Source organism: Lissotriton helveticus, chromosome 4_2 (assembly GCF_964261635.1).
Source record: "Lissotriton helveticus chromosome 4_2, aLisHel1.1, whole genome shotgun sequence".
NCBI classification, from domain to species: domain Eukaryota; kingdom Metazoa; phylum Chordata; class Amphibia; order Caudata; family Salamandridae; genus Lissotriton; species Lissotriton helveticus.
Window position 1 is genome coordinate 93432024 of NC_136064.1, and position 23376 is coordinate 93455399.

Genomic DNA, 23376 nt, shown 5'->3' on the forward strand with positions numbered 1-23376 from the left:
AAGGACATGTGACTCCGTTCAGCCGAGTTTCAGGTCGGTTCTCAGGAGCATCTTGCCCATCACTGCCAACTGGCTGTGTTCCATCAGTCAAGGTCCACTGTGCCGCAGAGAGTTGCGCAGGCGCAGAAGGGACCTCCAATATGGCTCTCCTCTCTCTCAGACCCCCATTCCCCGCGGTACATGAAAAGTAAGCGAAAACAAATTAATACATAATAATGTCATCATGAAAACACATCACATGGTTGGTACTTTAAACTTATCATCAAGAATTATACTTATGCAGACTAAAGGTTAGCTACATGAAAACAATGACACGAGCGAACTGCACGAGCAGTATAAGCTATGTATTACGCATGCGCAGGAATTTCCCTCCAATTCTGCAGACGCGTCAGGACACGTGAGTATGGCTGACGCATGCGCAGTAACTAAATACAAGCGGCGGCCATTTTATAAACACGGATTAAAGTAGTTAGAAATACACATAGGCAAGCTTCATAAACTTTACTCAAACTTAATATAAATGTTAGTAAGACGTACACTAATTACCTTGTTACACATAAACGAGGTTCATGACTTCGGCAAGCCGCAAAATATGCGAAGCTTTGCTTCATCAATCCCCTCTTTGATGATATTTACTATCATCACAAAATATAATGGAACCAGATGCCAACTTTCTTTCACACTTTATACAGCTCTATCTCTTCCAACAATCGCTCCAACTTCTCTCTTTCAGTTCTGGTAGGGTGAGAAGTCTTCACCTTCTTGTATATCTGATCATTCACTTCCTCCAATTCAATCTCATCCACACTCCGTTTCAACCCTCTTGCATTTACCTCGTGCCTTTTGGTGCGCTTGCGGCATTTACAACAGATAAAAATGAGAAATATGATAAGACCTATAATTCCAATTGGCATCAGTATCTTGAACAATAAGCTTTTACCTACACTAGCAAGCCAATGACCTACATTTGAGAGACCATCTACCAGTCTCTTCCAGGCACTATCAACCTTGAGTGGTTTGAGTTCCTTTGTCAAATTAGTAATGTTTTTCACATATCTTTTGATCTGTACACTTTTGTCCGGAATATAAGTGCAACAATGTTGCGCCTTCAACATCCGGCAGACTCCGCCCTCTTTCGCTAATAAGGTGTCAAGAGCAAGTCGATTCTGCAAAACCATTGATCTGATCGCAACCATTTCGGTATTGACCAGCAGAAATCCATGAGCTGTTTCAGTAGACAGCACATCCACTATAGTAGACAATTTGCAAATTCTGTGAGTGTTCAGAACCACTCCCACTCCAGGTATCAGTGCACTGAAAATACTACCCATAATTTCACCTATACTTTCTCTTTTACTACGCACTAAGCCATTAGTATTTTCATTGCTTCCAGCTTTCCCATTCACATGGTATATTTTCGGGAAGACAATGCCAAAATAGCAGCTTCCATACCAGTGATCCGGTAATTTGAAATAAGCCTTGTCCCCACAAATATAATAAATTCCAGGAAACACAGGCTCTGACCCATTTTTGAAACCCCAACCTCCAATTACCTTGTAATTATGTTCGCATTCACTGGAACCAATGAAAACATTATTATAATAGCTAGTCTTCTCGCGGTGAAGACATAGCTTGCCTTTCTTTTCAAAATCCAGCAACAGAGCAGGTCCCGCCCCACCATTTGAGGTGCCTTCCATGTTCTCAGCCCACTTTGGCTTTTTCTGACTTTCGTCATTAGCCTTCTTTTGTATTTTAATTCTTCTTCTCTCTGCCATGTTCAGGAACATCTTTTCCTGTTCACGCAAAGAACAAGTCAAGTTATCTCTGTGTGCATCAGCTATGTCAATGTTACCTATAGTCAGGAAGTAGTCTCCCATATATCTAATTGTGTCACTTTTGGTATGTACAGGATTCAAGTTTCCACGTATAGGAAGTTCAGAAAAGATCACGTCATTGTTAGAGTAATAGTACTGTAACAGTCCTCTTTTATAAAATAAACTAGCTAAAATGCTACAGGAGATTCCATATGTCAATGGCAAGTGATGGTATGTCACGCCTTCAGCTACAGAAGTAGGTAGCTTCATGCAGACATAGCAATCTTCAATTTCCATAGTCTCTACATAGTGTATCAACAAGTTTGCAAAAACATTTAAGTGTGTCCTGTTCTTAATTCCATGATAATGTAATCCTCCTTCATCTGATGCTTCTAAGTCTTGTTTTGTTTGTCTCAGTGCTCTCTCATGTCTTGCTACACTCTGTGTTGTCAGCTCCTCACTGTCAGTATTTACAACTTCAGTAGGGACAATGTTAGTATCTTTACTTACAGCAAAGGGAATAAAGATTGTTAGTCCTATCCAGATGACTATCAGTACTACTACACTACATATACACACCTTGCAGCACGTCTTGAAACGACTGCAACTAGGTCTACCATTCACGGTTGAATCAGACATTTCGGCTCAGAAGAAGTTTCTCGACCCCTCTTTGTGTCTTTACACAACTAGCTTACTTTGTGCAAATTCACGGTGGTTCGTCTTCTTCTTCAGCAGAGTACTCAGGGACGGGCTCTCCGTCGCTTACGTCAGTTATATCAAGATCTTCAAGTTCTTCCAAAACGAGTGTCCATTCAGGAGACTTGTACTTTTTGTTTTGTCTTTTTATTCGTTCACTCCTTCTTTTGGAAGTGTTTTCTCCTTGCTCTGCTATCCGCGCACTTCTCCTTGCTTCTGCACGTTTTTCTTCCACCGTCTTTATCCTTAGCCTCAATTTCTTTACGAACCTAGGCTCAAGGTTGTTTCTTTTCTTAAGTCTCTTAGTTGGTACTTGGACTTCGCTTTCTTCTCTTATCCTCTTGTTCTCTTTAGCTTGTGGCAATTCTGTTTCACTTTCTTCTTCTTCTTCCCCTATCTGGCTAGGTCCAGGGCTAGCATCTAGTTCTTCTGCCTGGTTACTAATCTGGCCTGGTTCAGGATTATTTTGTTTTTGGCTTTCGATTGTCTCTGTTTCTGTTTCTGTTTCCTGAACCCGTTCTTCTAACCCTATCTGATCCTGTTCAAGCACTTCGATCTCTTGATTTTCTTCTGCTCGAACTATTACTCTATGTCTAAGCTGTCCCTTATCCACATCAGGAGTTAGTGGAGGTGTATCGAACACCTGTTCTGTCCCTGTCTGACCTTCTCCTTCCTCAGTTTTGATGTGAATCTCAAGAGGCTGAGGTTCTTCGCCTGTGCCTTGCTTTTCCTGACTAGTCCACTCTCTACCTTCACAAAGTCGCTCTCTTGTTCGGATGGGATCTTCGGTCAGGTCAATCAATGGTATCCATTCTTCTGGCCATATGCTTGGCAGCTCGTCATCAGCTACTTCTGGCTCAGCTTCTTGGACCTCTTCAGCAGGCTGGATTCTTGGCAGTTCGTAGTCAACTACTCCTGGGCCAACGTCTGCTGTTCCTGCAGCTTGACTGGTGCTGGGCTGTTCATTGTCAGCTGCTTCTGGTCTGGCTCCTGCAGAGTCCTCTGCTGGATGCCCTTCTTCTTCAAGTTCCTTGTCTGGTAATACCTTCTGGGTGTGGCCAGCGTGGATCCACTGGGGAACACCTGCACACTTTACTGCGGTGGTTGTTACCAGGATTACTTGGCGTTTCTTTCCCCACCTTGGTGCCAGACAGCTTGACCGAGTGTGCTTCTTTATTTTGACCCAGTCTCCTGGAACCAAGTTGTGGAGAGGAGTCGTTGGATTGAGGATGCCGTCGTCTCCAATCTGGCGAGAGATAGAACGCACTTGGTCACCCAATCTTCTGCAGTATTCAAGCACCAAATCATCAGTAATACTCAACATTTTGCTTCCTGGCACCCATGCTTGTCTCATCACTCTTCCCATAATGATTTCATGGGGACTTAGGCCTGTCTTGCGGTCAGGAACACTTCTCAGTCCCATCAGGACCAGGGGCAGGGCCTTCACCCAGGTCATGCCAGTTGCATCAGTCAGTTTTGCTAGTCTGTTTTTGATAGTTCCATTTACTTGCTCCACTATTCCAGAAGCCTCTGGGTGGTATGCTCAATGAAGTTTCTGCCTTATTCCAAAGGCCTTACACAGTTCAGCCAGTATTTCATTCTGAAAATGTCCACCCTTATCTGATTCAATAATGAATGGCACCCCGAATCTAGGTATCAGTTCTTTTAGTAAACACTTCGCTACTGTCAGTGCGTCACTTTGGGGAGTAGGGTAAGCTTCTACCCACTTTGAAAATACGCAAACAATGACAAGTACATATCGCTTCCCTTCACAACGGGGCATGGTGATGAAATCAATCTGTATCCTTACGAAAGGACCCCCTGATCTCCCAATTTTGCTCAGTTCAACCATTGTCCTTTTGCCTGGGTTCATCTGTTGACATGACAGGCACCTCTGGCAGAGGGACTCTGCTACTTTCCTGAACTTCTTACTGTACCAAGTCTGCTGAAATACCAGAATCATGGCATCCCTACCAATGTGTGATCCCTCGTGTATTAATCTTGCCATTGTGCCAAGCAAGTGTCGGGGTAACACAGGCATACCAGTTGGGCCCAAAATGACACCATCCACACGTCTCGGTCTACACCCGTCCTCCTTCCATTTCTCTCTTTCTTGCCAAGGGGCCGACTCCTGCCACTCTCTCACTTCATCCCAAGTAGGCACTTCTTCAAACACTTGAAGTTGGCAGCTGGCTCCGATCCCCCCTCGTTTAGGATTAACGATATAGTGATCTCTGGCGCACCATTGGGCCACTCGATCAGCATAATCGTTTCCCAGTGATACTTTGTCCATGCTCTTCTTATGAGCAACGCATTTTACCACTGCCAGTTCCTTGGGTAACTGGATGGCCTCTAAAAGGTCATGAACAACTTTTCCATTTCGAATGGGAGTACCTGAGGAAGTCAGGAATTCCCTCTGTAGCCACAATTGGCCAAAGTCATGCACAACTCCATAACAGTACTGACTGTCAGTATACACTGTTATGCGTAGGTTCTTCCCAATTTGGCAAGCTTTTATCATAGCAATCAATTCGGCTACTTGTGCAGACTTTATGTTATATAGATAACCTGCTTCTTCAATTTTGGTTAAGGAGACTACAGCATAGGCAGCACTCAGGCCTCCTAGTTCATGTCTTAGACAGGAACCATCTACAAACAGTTCTTTATCATGCTCAGGCAATGGAGTTTCTTTAATGTCTGGGCGTGGCTTGGTACTGAACTCTGTCAGATCGATGCAGTCATGTTCATCATCATCCCCAACTTCCATTTCCAGGGGGTCGGGGAGTAAAGTGGCAGGGTTCAGAATACCGCACCTAACAATGCTTACATTTGCTGCACCCACAAGAATCCTCTCGTATTTAGTCAGCCGACTAGGGGTGAGATACTGCGTTTTAGTTCTAGTCAATAAAATTACCACTCCATGTGAAACATACACAGTCACAGGATGTCCCATGACAATGGACTCACTCTGTTCCAAACTTGCGCAGGTAGCAGCTACTGCTTTCAGACAGCCTGGTAACCCAGCAGCTACTGGGTCCAAGGTGGCAGAGAAATAGGCCACAGGCCTTCTGGTCGTGCCATGTTCTTGAGTCAGGACTGACAATGCGCAATTATCGCGAGTGTCACAGAATAGGGCGAATTCTTTGGAATAATCTGGCATTCCCAATGCAGGGGCTGTACACAGACAATTTTTCAGTCTTGTGAAGGCCATTAGGCTTTCATCGTCCCATTCTACAATATCTGGCATTCCTCTCGTGGTCATTTTTATCAATGGCCTGGCTAAGACTGCAAATCCCAGAATCCACTGCCTGCAGTACCCTAGTACACCCAGGAACATTCTGATCTCTTTTTGAGTACGGGGCAACTGCATCTTTTGAATTATTCTCACTCTTTCGGATGTGACTTTTCTGACACCCTTTTCTATCTGGTGTCCTAGATATTTCACTGATTTTGCACAGAATTGTAGTTTGTCAGGGGCCACTTTATGCCCTTTCTCACACAGATGATTTAGTAGGGCAATGGTGTCGACTACACAGTCCCTATGACTTTTAGACGCCAATAGGAGGTCGTCTATGTACTGCACTAGGACAGAGTTCCCAGGTAAGATCAAAGTCTCTAGACATTTTTTCAAGATCTGATTAAAGATAGAGGGGCTCTCTGTATACCCTTGAGGGACCCGGTTCCAGCAATACACGTGACCTTCGAAGGCAAATGAGAAAAGAAATTTGCTGTCGGGGTGCAAGGGTATCGAAAAGAACGCATGACACAAATCAATCACAGTGAACCACTCAGCATCCCAAGGAATCTGGTACAATATCACTGCTGGGTTCGGAACAATAGGGCAGCAAGGAACTACAATTTTGTTTACCTTTCTCAGGTCTTGCACTACCCTGTACTTGCCACTAGGCTTCTTGATACCCATAATCGGTGAGTTGCATGGGCTACTCATCACTTCCTGTATGATGTTTCCTTCTAGTAACTTTTTTATTTCCAGTGTGACACCTGCTTTCACTTCAGCATTCATTCGGTAGGGCTTGGTGTTAGGGTATACTGCATTGTCCTTGATGGCTATCTGTATGGGGTCAACATCCTTCATTAATCCCACATCTTTTCCAGTGAAGTCCCACACCTCTGGCTTTACTGCTTCTTGGAGTTCTTGGGGCAAGTCTTGCAGGGTCAATCGTTTAATTTCCGAGTCAGGTCTGAGCAACAGTAATTTATAAATGCCATCTTCATCCGGGGTCTGAATTTCAACCCCCTTTGGTGTGAAAAAGATGGTACAGTTCATTTTGCACAGCAAATCACGGCCCAGTAGATTCACTGGACTGGTGTCACAGACGACAAATCTATGCATTTGTTTAAAATTTCCAATTGAAATCTCCATTGGTTCGGTAACAGGAGTACTAATCAATTGATTAGATACACCCACTACTTGGATATTTTCTCCCGAGAGGGGTAGGTTTGCGACGTCCACTGTTCTTACAGTAGAACGGGTAGCGCCAGTGTCCAACAGAAAGGTGACATCATTTCCGTCAACCTTTCCTTCAATGTATGGTCCGGACTGGTCTACCGGCAAGGAAGCGCCAAGTACGCACTCCTCGTCCTCCCCTCTCAGGCCCCGTCAGTACTGATCATTACAAAGGAAGGTATCATTCAGCAGATACTGCGAAGTTGCTGTATTTCTGTTCTCACCGCTTTCCCAAACGTCTATCTCCTCACCCTCTCCCTGTTTTCCCCTGTACACCTGCTTTGGTGCTCGAGGCACCTGAACTGTTTTTACCTGTTGTTGAGTCTTTCTTGGTCTTTCTTTCTGCGTCTGTGGAGTTAAATCAGGTGTTTTGGCGTTATCATCTATTAGATAGGGACAGTCGTTACGCCAGTGTCCAATTTCGCCGCACTGATGGCAGGGAAATTTCCTCATAGCCTCTTCCCTGCTAAATTTGGGCCGGGGCTTTCCTCCACCCCCTCCCCCAGGACCTTTGTTCTCAGCATTTTTAACCATGTTACTCAACTGTTTTTCCTGCTGTTCTGCGAGCTTCACTTGAGCCCACATCACTTTCTCCTTAAGGGCCTTTTTCTTTTCTGCCATCTCGTCCTCGCAGTACTTTGCGTACCGCAGGACCTCATCCATTTTTTTTGTATGCCAACAGATTTTATTATCTTTTATCCACTGACAAATTTCGTGTCTTAAACCATTTACAAACCTGTAAATAAAATGCGTCATGTCTTTCATCTCGATGTTATCGATACCACTGTATGTTTTGAACACCTGCAATAACCTCTCATAGAAGGAGTGTACTGTCTCGTCCCTTTCCTGTGTTGTTCTATCTATCTTGGTCCAATCAGTTTCCTTTGCGGGTACTTTTTCTTTCAAATGCTGAATTACCTGCTCATATTTTCGCATGACATCCTTTGATGGCTCCCCTGTTTCTTTATTTCTTGGGTACTCTTCACTAGGCCAGTCGATGGCTATTTTACACTGGGTCCATAAATCTACCGGAACCACAATGTCGAAAAACCCATCCAGGTCTTTCCACAGACACTTCTGTACTTTCACGAACCTTTCCACCTGCCTGTACCAGTCTACTGGTTTCTCTCGTAATTTTGGAAAATCGTTCGTAAAGGACACAATATCCTGTCTGGACCAAGGGACATGCACATACTTCCCTCCTGGTCCTTCGCGCATGGGGCATAACTGCTCGGGTTTTTCTACCTCCCTCAAAGCAAACTCAGGAGTCGCTTGTCGGGAGCGAGCCTCTTCTTTCTTTCTCGCCCACCTGCTTCTCCATCTTTCCACATCTCCCCATTTTTGCAGTACCCCCAATAATTCTTTAATCTGCAACTTTTTCCCTGCCACATTCAGGTGCTCTATATCTTTGTCTGAGAAGTCTGCTCTGTACGGTTTCTGCAAGGGCTTGGATTTTGAAATATCTACCCCCATACTGGCTGCGGTGTCTGTCAGTTTTTCGTGGAGCACTCTGGTGTTCCTTGTAAAGCTTTTACATATAAACGACAATTCTTCTTCAGAGTAGGTATTCAATCGATCCAACCCCACATTTCCTGCCATCAATTCTTCTATTTCTACCCTCAGCTTGTAGAGGTCTAAAGGTTTCGTTTGCGGAGTCTGTTTCTCTAATTCGCGACTCCAACTTTCAATTTCATCCGGAGTTACCAGAGAGACACTCCTAGTACCTGTTGCTGACTCTAATTTAATTTCTTTCGCATTAAAAGGGTTATGCCTCTGCTGCATTCCCTTTCCGGTCTGTTTGTTTGGCAAGTCCAAGAACGCAACTTCAGACTCGCACTCACTGGACTGATCATCTATGATTATCGGTTCCTGTCTCGGGGGTGCCATGACTGGGGTCATAACTGGAGTAATCGGATTTCCCTGACCATTCCCGTATAACGGAACCACTGGTCCAATAGTTACTGGAATAGTCAACGCCTCAGGACTGGTATTTAACTGGGATATTTTCTGAATTATTTCTGTCCTTTGTCTAGCCAGAGCCTCTTGCTCCTTTTCCACTAGTATCCTTCTTAAAGTCGTGTCATGTAAAATTTGTGGGGTCAATGGAGGAGTAAAACTCGGGGCAGTAGGGTGCGTTTCACTTGGTCCCCCACCATAATTCGGTTTTCGGAACAAGGTTCCGGTGTTAAAGGACCTGCGCTCTTTCTCATATGGAGGTTGAACAAAAGGCAGTCCTGAACTCGATGGTTTCTCTTCGTTTTCATACAGGGGTCTGGGACAGAAAACTTTCGTACGTGAATATTTTTCTTCTTGGTTTGCGGGCACTTTGGGATATATATCCCTTGTTTCTGCCGGTTCGGGTTTCTCAAAATAGGGCAATACCTGACCACCCCCTCCCAGTCCTAGGGATCTGTCCTCTTCCTTTAGGAAGTGGCGTCGGGGAGCATCTCCTACACTGGAAGGTCGGGTTCCCTCATTATAAGGTGGCGGACTTCTGGTACAGATTTCATCTATCAATTCATCATCTGACTCCCCAGGGCCCCCCCAATGCTTACACTTTTCGGTACTTTTCTCACCCGCTGCAGGGTTATGACATGCCGGCATCATGGGAAACAGACCCTCAACAATCATACTCTGCCTCCACTGCTTCATCCTTTTATCCCTGGACTCCTGTTTTTGCCTGGGGTACCATTTGGTCAGACCTTTGTCCATTCGGGGTCTTTCTCTTTCAAAAGCCTCAATCTCCCATTCCTCTAATGCCTCATACTGCGTTAGTCTCGGTCTGGGATGCAGTTCATTCATTCGGGTTCTTAAATTAAATAAGATCCTACCATTAAAAGTGCCTTCTAACGGAAAAGCCAGTACTCCGTCATCTTTTGTGTACTTCACCCAATTCTCCAACCACACACAGGTGTTGTACCCTCGGTCAAACATCATGAATGAGGCAGGAGTATTGGGTGGTGGGACAAGAACACCCTCTCTAGATTTAATCGGTTTGTCCGTTTTGAAATAATTTTTCACCTTACTTACAAGGGACATTTTTCTCTTTGTTCCGTACATAATATCGTATCTATTAGTCTTCCACTGATCCCTTTCAAACCCTAGGTGCCTTGGATCAGGTCGAGTTCCTGTAGTCTGCGAGTGCCACATACGACTTCTACGCTAAACCTTGTTTACAAACTACCTCCAATCAGAACGCGCTTCAGAAATCCGTGCAACCAATGGGTGCGCGACTCTAAATACTTTCCGCCAATGGGTGCGCGGCCCCTTCGTGAGACAGTTCCCACGCTCTGGCGCTCACCCCTCCTTTACAATTTCAGCTCCGCTACCCACCCGCTGCTTCTACCAATCCCAGCGCGGCACCGAGTGACGTCAGAGGCGCTTCGCGACTGACTCCCTCCCTTCACAAGGTAACGGAAACTTTCTTTCTTTTAAAGTGCTCAGTACTTGGTTATTTTACAACAAATACACATTCGCCACAGTGCTCAAGTGTCTAGACAGAGAAAGAATTATTTTACTGCAAGTAAACTACTTCCATTTACTTTTCACGCGCTGCGGGTAGATCTCTTCCGCCTACCCTTCACTCTAGCATCGGTGAACCTGTTATTCCCCTAAACTCATCCACTTCTCCGGGATATATCTGAGTCTAAGGTTTCTCAGCGGACCCCTTTGCTTTCACCCAAGCTCCGAGGAACCTGCTACTCTTCCGATGTGACCCTTACTAGGTTACGCCACTATGGGAATTTTGCCAATGAACCTCGTTACTAACATTTATTCACGCATGTATTCAGAAAAACCCTAGTTAGTTCTTCCCGGTTATCCTAACCTGCACCTAACTTTCCTCGAGCCTGTGACCTCAGGACAATGGATTATATTCACCACTTGCCCTTTCAATTCCCCGGGGAGTTCGGACAACACAGAACTAAACGGTTTACGAACGCATGGATTAATACATATAACAATATAAGAACAAGAATAATAACAATACAGCAATTCATGAATTCCAAAACAGCGTATTCACAAGAGAATGATCAGGTCTCTTAGAACAGCCGCTCTTCTAGCAGCATTAATGTACTAGCAGCTTCCGACTCAACTAGTCTTAACTAATCCTGCCTAACCTTTAGCTTAGTCCCTAACCATACCTCTGCTACCAGAAAAACTGATAGAGCGCGCGAGGCCACCCGACCAATAATTGCGCCGTTTCCGGCTTCAGGGCCCATATACTTTCAAATCACCATACACATTGACCAGGTGACTTCACGAGCTCTACCAATTTGTGTGTGTGTTCCCTACTATTGTTTCAATGTACCCGACTTACCATCCACTAATACGGGTACCTAATGACCACAATGAATGAGAGAGCTAGCTGTAAAAGGAAAGGCAACCAAATACAAACCCAACCAATAACATTCAAAATACTGGTGTGAAATGACCACGGACAACTGGAAGTTTTAAAATGTTTATCTAAAGTTCGTTATTCTCATGCATAAGGTGTACAAGAATAAGGCATTCAATGACTAGTATAATGTAAATGATATAACTATAGAGAAATAAAGACAAGGTAATCATTGAAATACTGCTATGGAATGCAAATGAAAAATACTACACAATCTCAAAATGTTCAAGCATGGACAGACTTTGCATGGGTAACTATAGGAGGGCCTATAAAGAGTAACACGCTAAACTTAAAGTAAAGGGACCCTTAAATAGTCTAGGTAGGGAGGTTCTAGACCATATCAGGAAATGACAAACTGCAATGCAAAATATAATTTCTAGCAGGTGAGAAGACATAGGAACAAATTTATGAGAAAAATGCAAATGACTTTCAATAGTTGCTGAAAGACATGGAAAATAACATATGCAATGGGAAACTTTATTGAAGCAAAAGTTAGAAATTCAGAAGGTGCAAGATTTAAGAGTTTCAGAACAGTATTTACCTAGAATGGTGTGGAAACCAAACCCTGGCCACGGGTCAGTTAAGGACAGGAAACACTCAAGGAAGGATACCCCTCAAAGGACAGCAGGTGCAGAATGGACACCCAAGACAGGACAGGATACCCTCGGAATAGGAATCAGGACAGGACCCTCAGGACGGGACAGCAAACCCTCAGGACAGGACCGCTCAGGACAGGACCGCACCCGCAGTTTGGAAGCAACGCCTGCGCTCCACCCTCTCTGCAGCTATCGATCAAGACCCCGATTGGGTCAGCGAACTCCCAGCAAAGTGCTTCGCCAGCACTTTAAGGTTCCGTAAAACCTTAGTCTATGGTCAATTTCGGACAGAGTGCTCCGCAGCTCTCTGTATTTTCAGTCACCTATTGAGTGCGATGGGTCAGTGACAGGTCAGCTAAACCAGACAAGTCGGACAATTCCCTAGGTGAACCCAGGGTAGATATACTGTTTGGGGCAGTGTACCACCCCCCAATGTTGCAAAGTGTCAGAATCCCTCAATTTGGATTGGTCCTAAGGTAGGATTTGGGTAACACACCAATCATAACACAACATTTCAAGCCTGTATTTGCATATTTGGGTACCGCCTAGAGAGATTGGGGTTCTCATGAGAAATTGCAGAGAAATACAATAGGAATATTACAATGTTTCTGAATAAGGACATGTGACTCCGTTCAGCCGAGTTTCAGGTCGGTTCTCAGGAGCATCTTGCCCATCACTGCCAACTGGCTGTGTTCCATCAGTCAAGGTCCACTGTGCCGCAGAGAGTTGCGCAGGCGCAGAAGGGACCTCCAATATGGCTCTCCTCTCTCTCAGACCCCCATTCCCCGCGGTACATGAAAAGTAAGCGAAAACAAATTAATACATAATAATGTCATCATGAAAACACATCACATGGTTGGTACTTTAAACTTATCATCAAGAATTATACTTATGCAGACTAAAGGTTAGCTACATGAAAACAATGACACGAGCGAACTGCACGAGCAGTATAAGCTATGTATTACGCATGCGCAGGAATTTCCCTCCAATTCTGCAGACGCGTCAGGACACGGGAGTATGGCTGACGCATGCGCAGTAACTAAATACAAGCGGCGGCCATTTTATAAACACGGATTAAAGTAGTTAGAAATACACATAGGCAAGCTTCATAAACTTTACTCAAACTTAATATAAATGTTAGTAAGACGTACACTAATTACCTTGTTACACATAAACGAGGTTCATGACTTCGGCAAGCCGCAAAATATGCGAAGCTTTGCTTCATCACTCCCACTGGCATTGCTATCGATGCGTTCCACCCCCACCAAACATCATTTGACACCTTATGAAGTCGTTTTCGGCCGACCCATGAGTGTCTGGTCTGCACCGAAACCAACTTCCATTCATGACGTCCCGGACGTCCTAATGTCTGATTATCTGTATAAATTGACTGAAACTCTGTCTGTCATTCATCAGCAGGTGCAGCAGGCCATCCCCGATGCTTCCAGGGGTCCGGGTCACGCCATCCAACCTGGAGATTTCGTGCTGATCCGAAACTTTCAGCGGTCGAAGAGTTTGGAACCCCGGTGGACGGGCCCCTGGCAAGTGTTAATCACCACCCGGACGGCTCTTCGTGTGGAGGGGAAACGGCACTGGCTGCACGCACACCACTGTAAGAAGGTCTCCTCGACCCTGGCCACGACAGAAAACATCGACAACCAAGAAGAGCTCCTGAACAAGGACCGACCGTCACTAACCTGCTATCCTGATACCGAAGCACTTGAACTTTCAAAATTCTCTGATCCCACTGTGCCATCCAGAGAAGGGTATTTCCTGCGTCGAAAGGAGGGAGCTTCGGCTAAGTAGACCACGAACTAAGTTAAGTCTCAGAACGGTGACCCAAAGCAACCAATGGTTACCTGGAGAGAAGCTAAACTAAGTCTGTGGTTCTGCCCACTACCGAGCACCTTGAAGATGAAGATGATGGAAGCGCCAGATAAGAAGATGATGGAAGCGCCAAATGAGAAGATGATGGAGGCAACAGGAAATACCCACTACAGAAACCCAAGAACAGACAGACTCCACAGCTCAAAGACAATTGCACTCTTCATCACAATCCTTTTCTGCTTTCTCCTCATGACCACACTCTGGATTGTGGAAGAAAATGCACCTGCTCACGAAACATTCCTGACCACTGCTCAGCCTACCACCATGAAGGAACATTATCTGATTTCGCTCTCTCCTCAACTCAGAGAGAGGCGAAAGGAGTTTTGGAATAACTCTTTCGTACAGCTACTTCACCAGCATAATCTTGCCACCAATGCCACCAACTGTTGGATCTGTGGGTTGCTACCCCACGCCACTGGACACTCGATACCATTCATCCCTTCACCCTTCTCAGTTCATGGCTCCTGCCTTGCTTGGCTGATCCTCCTGCAAGAAAGCTATAAGGACAATGCCACCTCCAGCAAAACCGTAACGCATTTCTTCCACGGGGTCTGGCGGAACAAAACAAAGGCACACTTCTGCCCGCAGACCTCCAACGACTCAATCCACATGGACATCCCTGCTAAAGAACGAATTGAAATGCAGGTGTTCAACAATCCAACCAGACCCACCTTCTCCTACCTGCGGAAACGGACGGCTGCCACGCTGACTGTGGCCCTGTCAGTCATCAACGTCACAGGCCACATGTGCATAGAAGGACGTGGGACACAGCTGGTGGGCCGCAGTGCTTGCCGTTTTACCAGAACTTTGGACTCCACGGATCCACCTTCCTTTGTGTCGTCCCCAAACATGTATTTCGTCTGCGGCACAAAGGCCTACACCTGGCTCCCCAAAGGTTGGGGGGCACTTGTTTCATCTCCTTCATCCTTCCTCCGACTTATGTGGCCCCAGCGAATCATCATAGACAAAAACGAGCCAAAGACATTGAACAAGCTGACTCAACAGGAGCACAGTTCCTCGATGCCATGAAGGGACTTGTTCCCCTCTGGGGCCCGATGGCAAACAGCCGTGCCATCCGACATCTGACTCAGGCAGTTGAGACAACAATGAACATCACAGCTGGTATCTTTGCTAACAACACTGCCGAGCTTCAAGCGGTCCGCTTGGTGGCCCTCCAGAACCGCCTTGTCCTAGATGTGGTTCTTGCGGACCGTGGTGGAGCATGCCGCATTATTGGGTCCAGCTGCTGTACATACATACCGGACAACTCACCCTCAGTGTACAAAGCCATCGAACACCTTCACAGACTCTCTTCAGAAGTCCACCAGGATCAGGAAGAATGGTCGCTTGGTGGTTGGTTCTGGAACACCGTTAAGAACTGGGGCTGGAGACTGTTCACCATTATCCTGATTCCTGTAGTTGTGATATGCGGTCTATGCTTAGGAATTCAATGTCTGCCACCTCTGTGTTCATTATGTACAAATTGTATTTGCCCTAAGACTGTGGACTTTGGGAACGAACGCATGGGAGCATTATATGATGCCGAGGTTAGGAATTTGATGAAGATTGACATTGAGTAGGCAAGTTGGCTAGATATGTTGAAAAGGGAGGACTGTTAAAAGTTAGTCTGCAATCGTCAACATTATCGGCACCATCTTGCTCTTCTTGAACCCATTCGTGCACGTAAGCGGCAGCCATTTTGAGCACCATGGCCTCCCTGCCCCTCGCTGATAGCCAGAGCGTCTCTCTCTCAACCTCGCAGGCACCCCCACTCACTGGCCACCCCCGCTCTCACATGCCCTGGGTCATAAACCCCTCTTCAGCGCAGCCCTGCCTCAGAATCCCATCCTGTTCCCAGCGCGACACCTCCCTTCATTCCTTTCATGATCCCAGGTCCTTTGATACCAACCCCCTTTTCCTGTGTGCCCGTTTGTTTTCCTCGTTCCCAGGCCGCCACCTGGCCCTGCGGATACTGTTTATTGCCCCCCCCCGTACAGTAGGAAGCTCCCCCATTAAAGGACCCTCGAATTGATCAAAGTCCCCACCCTATGAGATCCGATCAACCCCACACATTCCGTGAATCGGCGGAATGTCCAGCTGCGCGATAATTATCACCTGTTGTGACCGGGGTGGGGAATCCAACCGTAAATGTGTGTGGGAACGGGCCTGAAAGGGGGATTCCGAGGATGTCCTTTCATACTTCAAAGCATTGCAAGAATGTGTTGCCTGCAATAAAGATCATAAACTTGTGTATAAGAGGCCAGGCCTCAGAGATGCGGTTAGAGCACCTCGTGACGATACTTGCTGTCCGAACTGATGTGTTCTCCTCCGGAGAGAATAAAACCCTTGTTTCCTGCCTTCCAGTCTCCAGCGCCTGCCTCTTCATTGATTAATATTTTGTGGGTTCAAGAGGCGACACCGCCGGGCAATACTTAAGGTTCTTTGTTTATCGGTTGTCCGTGACCTTTTTACAACTCCAGTGACACAAGGTAAAAAGTTCCTGTTGACTCATGCTGATCACGACACGATAATGCTGCACCTGCCCTAATGCTGCCTAACTCTTGGTGAAAGCGATAGCCTTTAGGGTTAGGCTTTTTATTGGAAGTAGGGACTAGGGCTACCTGTACCATTGACTGCTTTGACTTGGGTTGGGACTAGTGGTAGGGCTAAGTCCTTAATTGGACGTAGAGATCAGGGTTTTTGAACTGATTGGGTGCTTGGACTAGGGTTGAGATTGGCTGCAAGGTCCTTGTCTCCTATTGGCTCTAGATGCTAGGGCTAGTGTTGTGATTGGATAGTGTTAGTGCTAGGGTTCCCATTGGCTGAAGGGCTCACCTGATTACTAGGGCTACAAAAAAGGCCAGGCTTAGGGCATCTCAGCCCGGGCGTCGAGGCTAAGGGCGGAGAGGACAAGGGTAGTTGCCTGTTTGGGCCTGTTCAAGACTGGTCGGGACTAAGGCCAGAAATGCTGCCCTCTGACTCCTTCCCTCCAAAACTCCTTTTTACTCATCCAAAAGCCTCTTCCTACTACTAAGACAAAAAAAACAAAAAATAAAAACCTTCACTCTTTAATCCCTCCACTATCCCTTTTCAATAAAAATTAACAGACTAACATGTTTCACTTCTCAAATTCCATATTCCATATTCAACTATACTAATATACTGCCCAAATAACTGAATAACATATCTACTACTCAAATTACTTCATATTTATACTATACTAATTTTCAACAGTAATCCTTTATGGGTTCCGGAGTGGCGTGCTACTCGCCAGAAAAGCGCTTCAACGCCCATCAGGGGTAACAAGTGCTATATGAATGCAAATCTTTCTTCCCCTTTTATCCATCCGCTATCCTTCTCACTCCAAGTAACAGACTAATATCCACCACTGAAATTATCTCATATTTCACCATATTAATTCACCACTAATCCTCTATAGGCTCCCTGAATAGCATGCGTCAACAAGCGAGCGATAAATAAATACAAACCTTTTTCCTCCTCTATCCTTCTGCTATCATTCCAAATCCAAATAACTGATTAACCTATCCACCACTTAAAATGTACTTGCATGTTTCACTATACTAATTCAACACTAATCCTCTGTGGGTCCCGGAGTAGCGTGCTACCCGCCGAAAAAGCGCTTCGACGCCTCGTCAGGGGTACTAAGCGCTATATAAATGCAATTTCAATACAATACAATACTATGAGGGTAGATCTTTAGGCGCCCATCCCAGTCCAACAAGACCGCAGTCCATGAGATTGGCCTATGTCATGGCGCACACGCATGATCTGTGTTTACAAAAAACCTGCATTCGGGATCCAGACAACAGTACAGTTGAGTACTAAGGGCGGGGCTGCACATCTCTTTTTTTTTTAAATATACTTTTCATGAAACAAACAAGATAGGACAAAAACAAAGTACAGTGCATATATCAGTTTCATCATCCAAGCAAAGTGCATCAATACAACATCCAGCAATATGCTACATGAGACCCGCGCAGGTACATTCGAACAAATAATGAACCACATCTTGTTCCTACCTATTCCTCTGAGAGGTCCCCTGCATGTTGAATAATATGATTAAAAGGTGTACAAAGCCTCCCCTGACTTTTGTTCCATACCCCCCAGATTTTGGTCCATTTTTGTGGGCACCCTCTTCTCTCATATATTGCCCGCTAGGGGTCCACATCTCTTGCCATGGTGAGGACTTTGCCATCCTACAGGAGACAATGCTGCTGTGATAGACCTCTCTCTGAGGAAAGGAAAGACAGAGGAATGGGCACTTCAAAGTGGGCACCCCCAGAACATAGACTTCAAAGAAAGAAATGCTAAATCACAGTTATGTCTCGAAAAGAATTATAAAAAAGACGAGCTTGAGACTCCCTAATTGTGAAACTGAAGCTGTACATCAGTGTGGAGAAGGTTCAGCAAAACTTCTGCCTGTTGCGATCAAGACTGGGCACTAAGAGTCTCACAACCTCCCATGCTGGGTGAGGGACATCACCCATGAGAATCAAGAACACTTGCCCTGGAGCCTGGAGCACCAACTTCTACCTGACTGAAGACCAGTGGGCCCTGTCAGAAGGAGATCTCCTGGAGGGAGCAAAGTCCAGTGGAGATCCTGCTGAGTGGATCCCGGGAAGCAGACTGTGAGATTCTGATCTGTCAAAATGAGTGCACCAGTGGAGTTGCCCATGTGTGTACTTTGACGACCCCCTAAATGTGCAGTGGGGACTGCAGAGAAGATTGGACTCCCACACCGATTGGGCTGGCCCGTCCATCTGTGTACGTTTATTCCTACCCCCCCCCCACCCCCCGAAATGGCAGGTGGGGGGCCACAGTGAAGCTTAAGGGCTTAAAGGCCATCGCCCTGGTGCAGCATTATGGCCTTGTGTAGTTTTGTAACTCAAAGAGAGATGTGCATCAACACCTAAATAGGGTAACAAGCACTATATAAATGCAGACCTTATTTCCCTCTTCTATCCCTCCGCTATCCTTCTCAATCCAAATAATTGACTAATATCCACCACTCAAATTACTTTCATATTTCACTATACTAATTCACCACTAATCTTTATGGGTTTCCGGAATAGCGTGCTACTCGCCAAGAAGAGTAACAAGCGCTATATAAATGCTAACCTTTTTTCGCTCTTCTATCCCTCTGCTATCCTTCTCAATCCAAATAACTAATATCCACCACTCAAATTACTTTCATATTTCACTATACTAATTCAACACTAATCCTTAATGGGTTCTAGAGTAACATATTACTCGCCGAAAAAGCGATTTGACAGGAGTATTAAGCGCTATATAAATGCATTTACAATACAATTACAATAGAGTGTGACCCCCATATGTCAATTGGGGGCCTCGATGAAGCTTGAGATCTGTTGCCCTAGTGTAGTGCTGTGGTGAAGAGAGGGTTGTTGCCCTGTGCTGTGTTGTGACCTGAAGAGAATGCAACCCACGTATGCCAGGTGGGGGCTGCAGAGAAAGCAGAGCTCCGCTGCCCGCCAACAGGGTGCAACTGGGAACTCAGAGCCGCTACTTTGTCATGGACCTCAAGTCCAACCCCAGGTCTGGCATTGGAGACCAGAGATTCTTACTGTGTCAATGGAGGAGCGCCATGGAGGGGCATGAGGCTACTGCTCATTGTTGGCATGATGCCACGGTCAGCTGCCAACCAGGACCGCTGGATGCTCCTGGGCCGCTTAGATTCTGAATAGCCATAGTGGGACATCTGAGACTCATATTCTCTAGTGGGGCCAAGCCTGAATGTTGCCTCACATAATTGGGGAATAAGCCCAGTCCATAGCTTGAAAAGCGGGACGCTGGTGCCTTGGTGGACAGTGCCAGAATGCAAACCTCATGAGCAGCGTGTTATTTGTTAGTGTGTATTGTATTTCGCTTTGTGTGTGTTTATAAATACTACTTTTAAAAAAAAGTGAGTACTGGTCATTCATTTATTGAGGTTTCTGAATGTATGTCGCGAGCGTGCGAACACCAATAAAGAACCTCTAAACTAACCTATGTTATTTTAAAGTGACTCAATCTGCAATTTTAATGGATGCAGCCCATGTAAAGAGTTTCAAACAGACATGTTATTTTTCATTTTATTTATTTTTCTTTTCTTCAACTGTTTGTTTTCATTTAATTTTCAAAAGACAAAAATATTTATAAGGTTTTTTTGAGTTCATTATTATAATACATAAAAGATATAGCTAAACAAATTCATTAAATACAAAAGTTCAGGCAAAAGAGCTCGACATAACCCCCAGATATGGTTGAATAGTGCAAATTGTCACAACAACATTCATTCCTAAACTATCTCACCATCACAAATCCTCATGCATACTCACTCACAAGCTATATAGAAACAACTAAAACAACAAGGGAAGGCAATACAACTGAGATACTATGAATACTGACAAATGTTTACATCAGCAATTTTATGTCTTGATGTTCCATGGGTTATATATTGCTTTGATCTTGATTTCTTTGTTGTGAGTGTGCGTACACCTTAAATCTAACTCTCCCCGAGAAGCCTTGGCTTGCTCAACTGTCACTACCACTGAGAGCCAAGTGCTGAAGCGGTACTTGGCCAAGTTGCTCAGAGCCCATAGTAGACGGACCCTTGGACATCAGGGGTAAATGGCCTCCCTCACCGTGGTTGGACCCATAACTCTGGCTGAAAGGGGTTCTAACAGGAGTGTTGTTTTTATCTCGTCTCGCTTGATGAGGGATATTGTTTTAACTTTTTCTTGTTTTCTTCCACCCTTCCTTCTTTCCTGTCTTCCGGCCTTCCTTCCTCTCCCTCTTTTCACGTCTTATTTTGTGCCTGATTTCTGATTTCAGGGCAGCCTGAGCCTGGTTGACTCGGAGCAGGACATCTTCCACTGGTCCGAGGTGGACGTGGTCTCTGAAGTGGAGCTTGTGACCGTGACTGCGCGGAAGACTGAAGTGGCAGAGACCACACGCACCCTGGTACCTCCCCGCTTCATCATGATGCCCACGGTCAGTCCCCCTCGTAATTACAAGTTAGAATGTAATATGTTCTTTTAGGGGGTCGATAAGACAGCATCAAGTGTCCCCACAGAGGGTTGTCTTCAATTTCGTATTTTAAATCTCTTTCATTAGTTTTACATTTTTTTTACATAGCACAACCCTCAAATTATTCGTCTTCACATTTGTCATGTAAGTGCGCATCTTGATGGTCACGATAACATGCTTACTCGGACATCATGAAATACAATATAGCTAATTTTAAAAAAAGGGAAAAGAACATGGGGGGAGGAGGAGAAGGTAATATTGGGAATGGGAAGAGGTGGAGAAAAAAAAGGAGGGAGGGAGGGGGAAAATCGCATCTCACTAAATTCCCATTTCTAATGCGGTTGTTGTAGCCAACACAATATTGTTCACATATCTCGTCATCTCTCCCGGCACCTGCCTCAAAATTATTGCCTGTTGTCGTATGGATGGTCTGTTAGGGGTTTATATTGCGTATTCTGACACTTTACACAATTCTAGGTCAACACTCAGGGGGGACAGAGGGTTGTCTTCATAGGATGGAAGGTTGGGTCATTGGAAGGATGCCACACTTAGGGGTCAGCAAAAAACTGATGTTGTTGCAGATCTACATGAGCATTTATGGGATTTCTAGTGTGTACATCTCACTGAGTCATTTCATTGTGTTTCCTAGAACAGCAGGGCCATTGGCTATCTACCTATAGGCTAGAACCCTTGCCAGGGGTTGTCCACATTAGCATATTGTTCATTTCTGCCTTTCCAAGGAATGATATGTGTTGGACTTGGCCGTCTCCGCAGGGTCACCCCCAAATGTTTTGCCCTCACGCATCCTGCTTTCTGAATCCGGTTTGGTGGCTTTTAGGACTCTGTGCACTTTACCTCTGCTAACCAGCACTCTAACCAGTACTAAATTGCTTCTGCTTACTCCTTAAAAAGTGATTTATACCCAGCTGACACATTTAATCTGCTTAATAGTCCCTAGTACAGTGGTACTACAGGTACCCAGGGCCTATAAAATAAATGCTACTAGAGGGACTTATTGTGCCGCCCATTTACGTTGCCCTTTACTGCAGCCTGTAGTTTTAAACTGCCAATTCAACCTGGCAAAATACATCTTTTGCCAGCCCAAACTTCCCTTCTTAAAGCATATGTCACCCCTAGGGTAGGCCCTAAACAGCCCATAGGGCAGTGTGCATTTTATTTAAAAAGTTGGGCATGTACTTTTAAGTTTTAATGTCTTGTCAGAAATGAACCCCTTCAATTCATTTCCCACTACTGGAACTCCATACGTTTCTTCCACTTTAAAGCTGGCGCCAGCATAAATAGTGGACCCTCAGACTAACTCTGCAGTACTCTCCTGGACCTGTGGAAGACTAAATAAGGACTACTGTGTACTCCAGAGAACTGCCCTGCTGTCTGAGGCTTGCCTTGTTTCTCATAGGACTGCCCTGTTGCTTGAGGCCTGCATTGTCTCTCTGGACTGCCCTGCTGCTACTAGAGGGCTGCCCTGCTGCTTGAGACCTGTGTTCTTGTTCTTCAGAGGATTGCCCTGCTGCTTGAGACCTGTGTTCTTGTTCTTCAGAGGATTGCCCTGCTTCTTGAATCTTATGTAAATTGCCTCCCTACCTGCTCACTCCCCTCTCCTCTCTATGCACCCCTCTTAACTCCCCCTCTCTTTACCCTCGTACTCTTACTCCCCCTCCCCTCTCTCCCCTCTCCCTACTAACTTTCATTTTCCATTACCATCCCAACCTCTATCTCTATTCTTCCTGCCCCTTTTAGACACGCCGGCAATCAGTAACATTTTGTAACTCGTTCTCGCTTAAATCTCTTTAATCTACTTAATTGTTTTTGTGTTCTCATGCCTTGTAAAGTGCTCTGATACTTTTGGGTCCAGTAGCGCTATATAAAACCTTTGAAATAAATAAATAGGGAAAGCCGCTACAGTAGCTTTCTTACATGACATTCCAATGTCAGAAATATGCAAAGCTGCAACCTGGAAATCAGTTCATACATTTACGAGGCATTACTGTCACAAATCTGATTCCAGGGCTGATACTCAAGTAGGGCAAGCCTCCTTGAGAAATCTGTTTGGGTAGCCTATACGCTGCTCAGGCTTGTTGATGAGATTACTGTCTTGTCATTCCTTTGCCCGCAGGGATCAGGAGAGTCTCGCTATTCTATTCTAATGCTTATGACTATTGATGAGGATCCCCTGGAAGAGAAGGATTAGTTACTTACCTGTAATCCTAGTTCTCTTCCAGGGGTATCCTCATCAAAGTCATAAGCAACCCTCCCGCCTCCCCGGGCAAAGGATATTCTTTAATAAGGAGATATTGTTAACCTATTTTGTTACTGGGTTTGTTTCAGTCTCCGAAAAGAACAACTGATCTAACTGTCACCCCTGAGGCATGATGGGATACAGGGGGTCATAAGTGCCTTAAAGGCACGGTGTCAGTTTTTTGGTATTCAGCTACAGGTTAGCTTTTCAGT

General features: G+C 45.3%; 1 protein-coding gene across 2 annotated transcripts in view; it reads left to right on the forward strand.

The window, feature by feature from the left end:
• Positions 1–23376, forward strand: part of DLG3 (discs large MAGUK scaffold protein 3) — a 1928515-nt gene that overhangs the window by 332185 nt on the left and 1572954 nt on the right. For both annotated transcript variants that reach the window (XM_078640191.1, XM_078640192.1), the window contains exon 4: positions 20713–20871. In XM_078640191.1, the coding sequence (XP_078496317.1) occupies positions 20713–20871 (159 nt within the window). The remainder of the gene's footprint in view (positions 1–20712; positions 20872–23376) is intronic.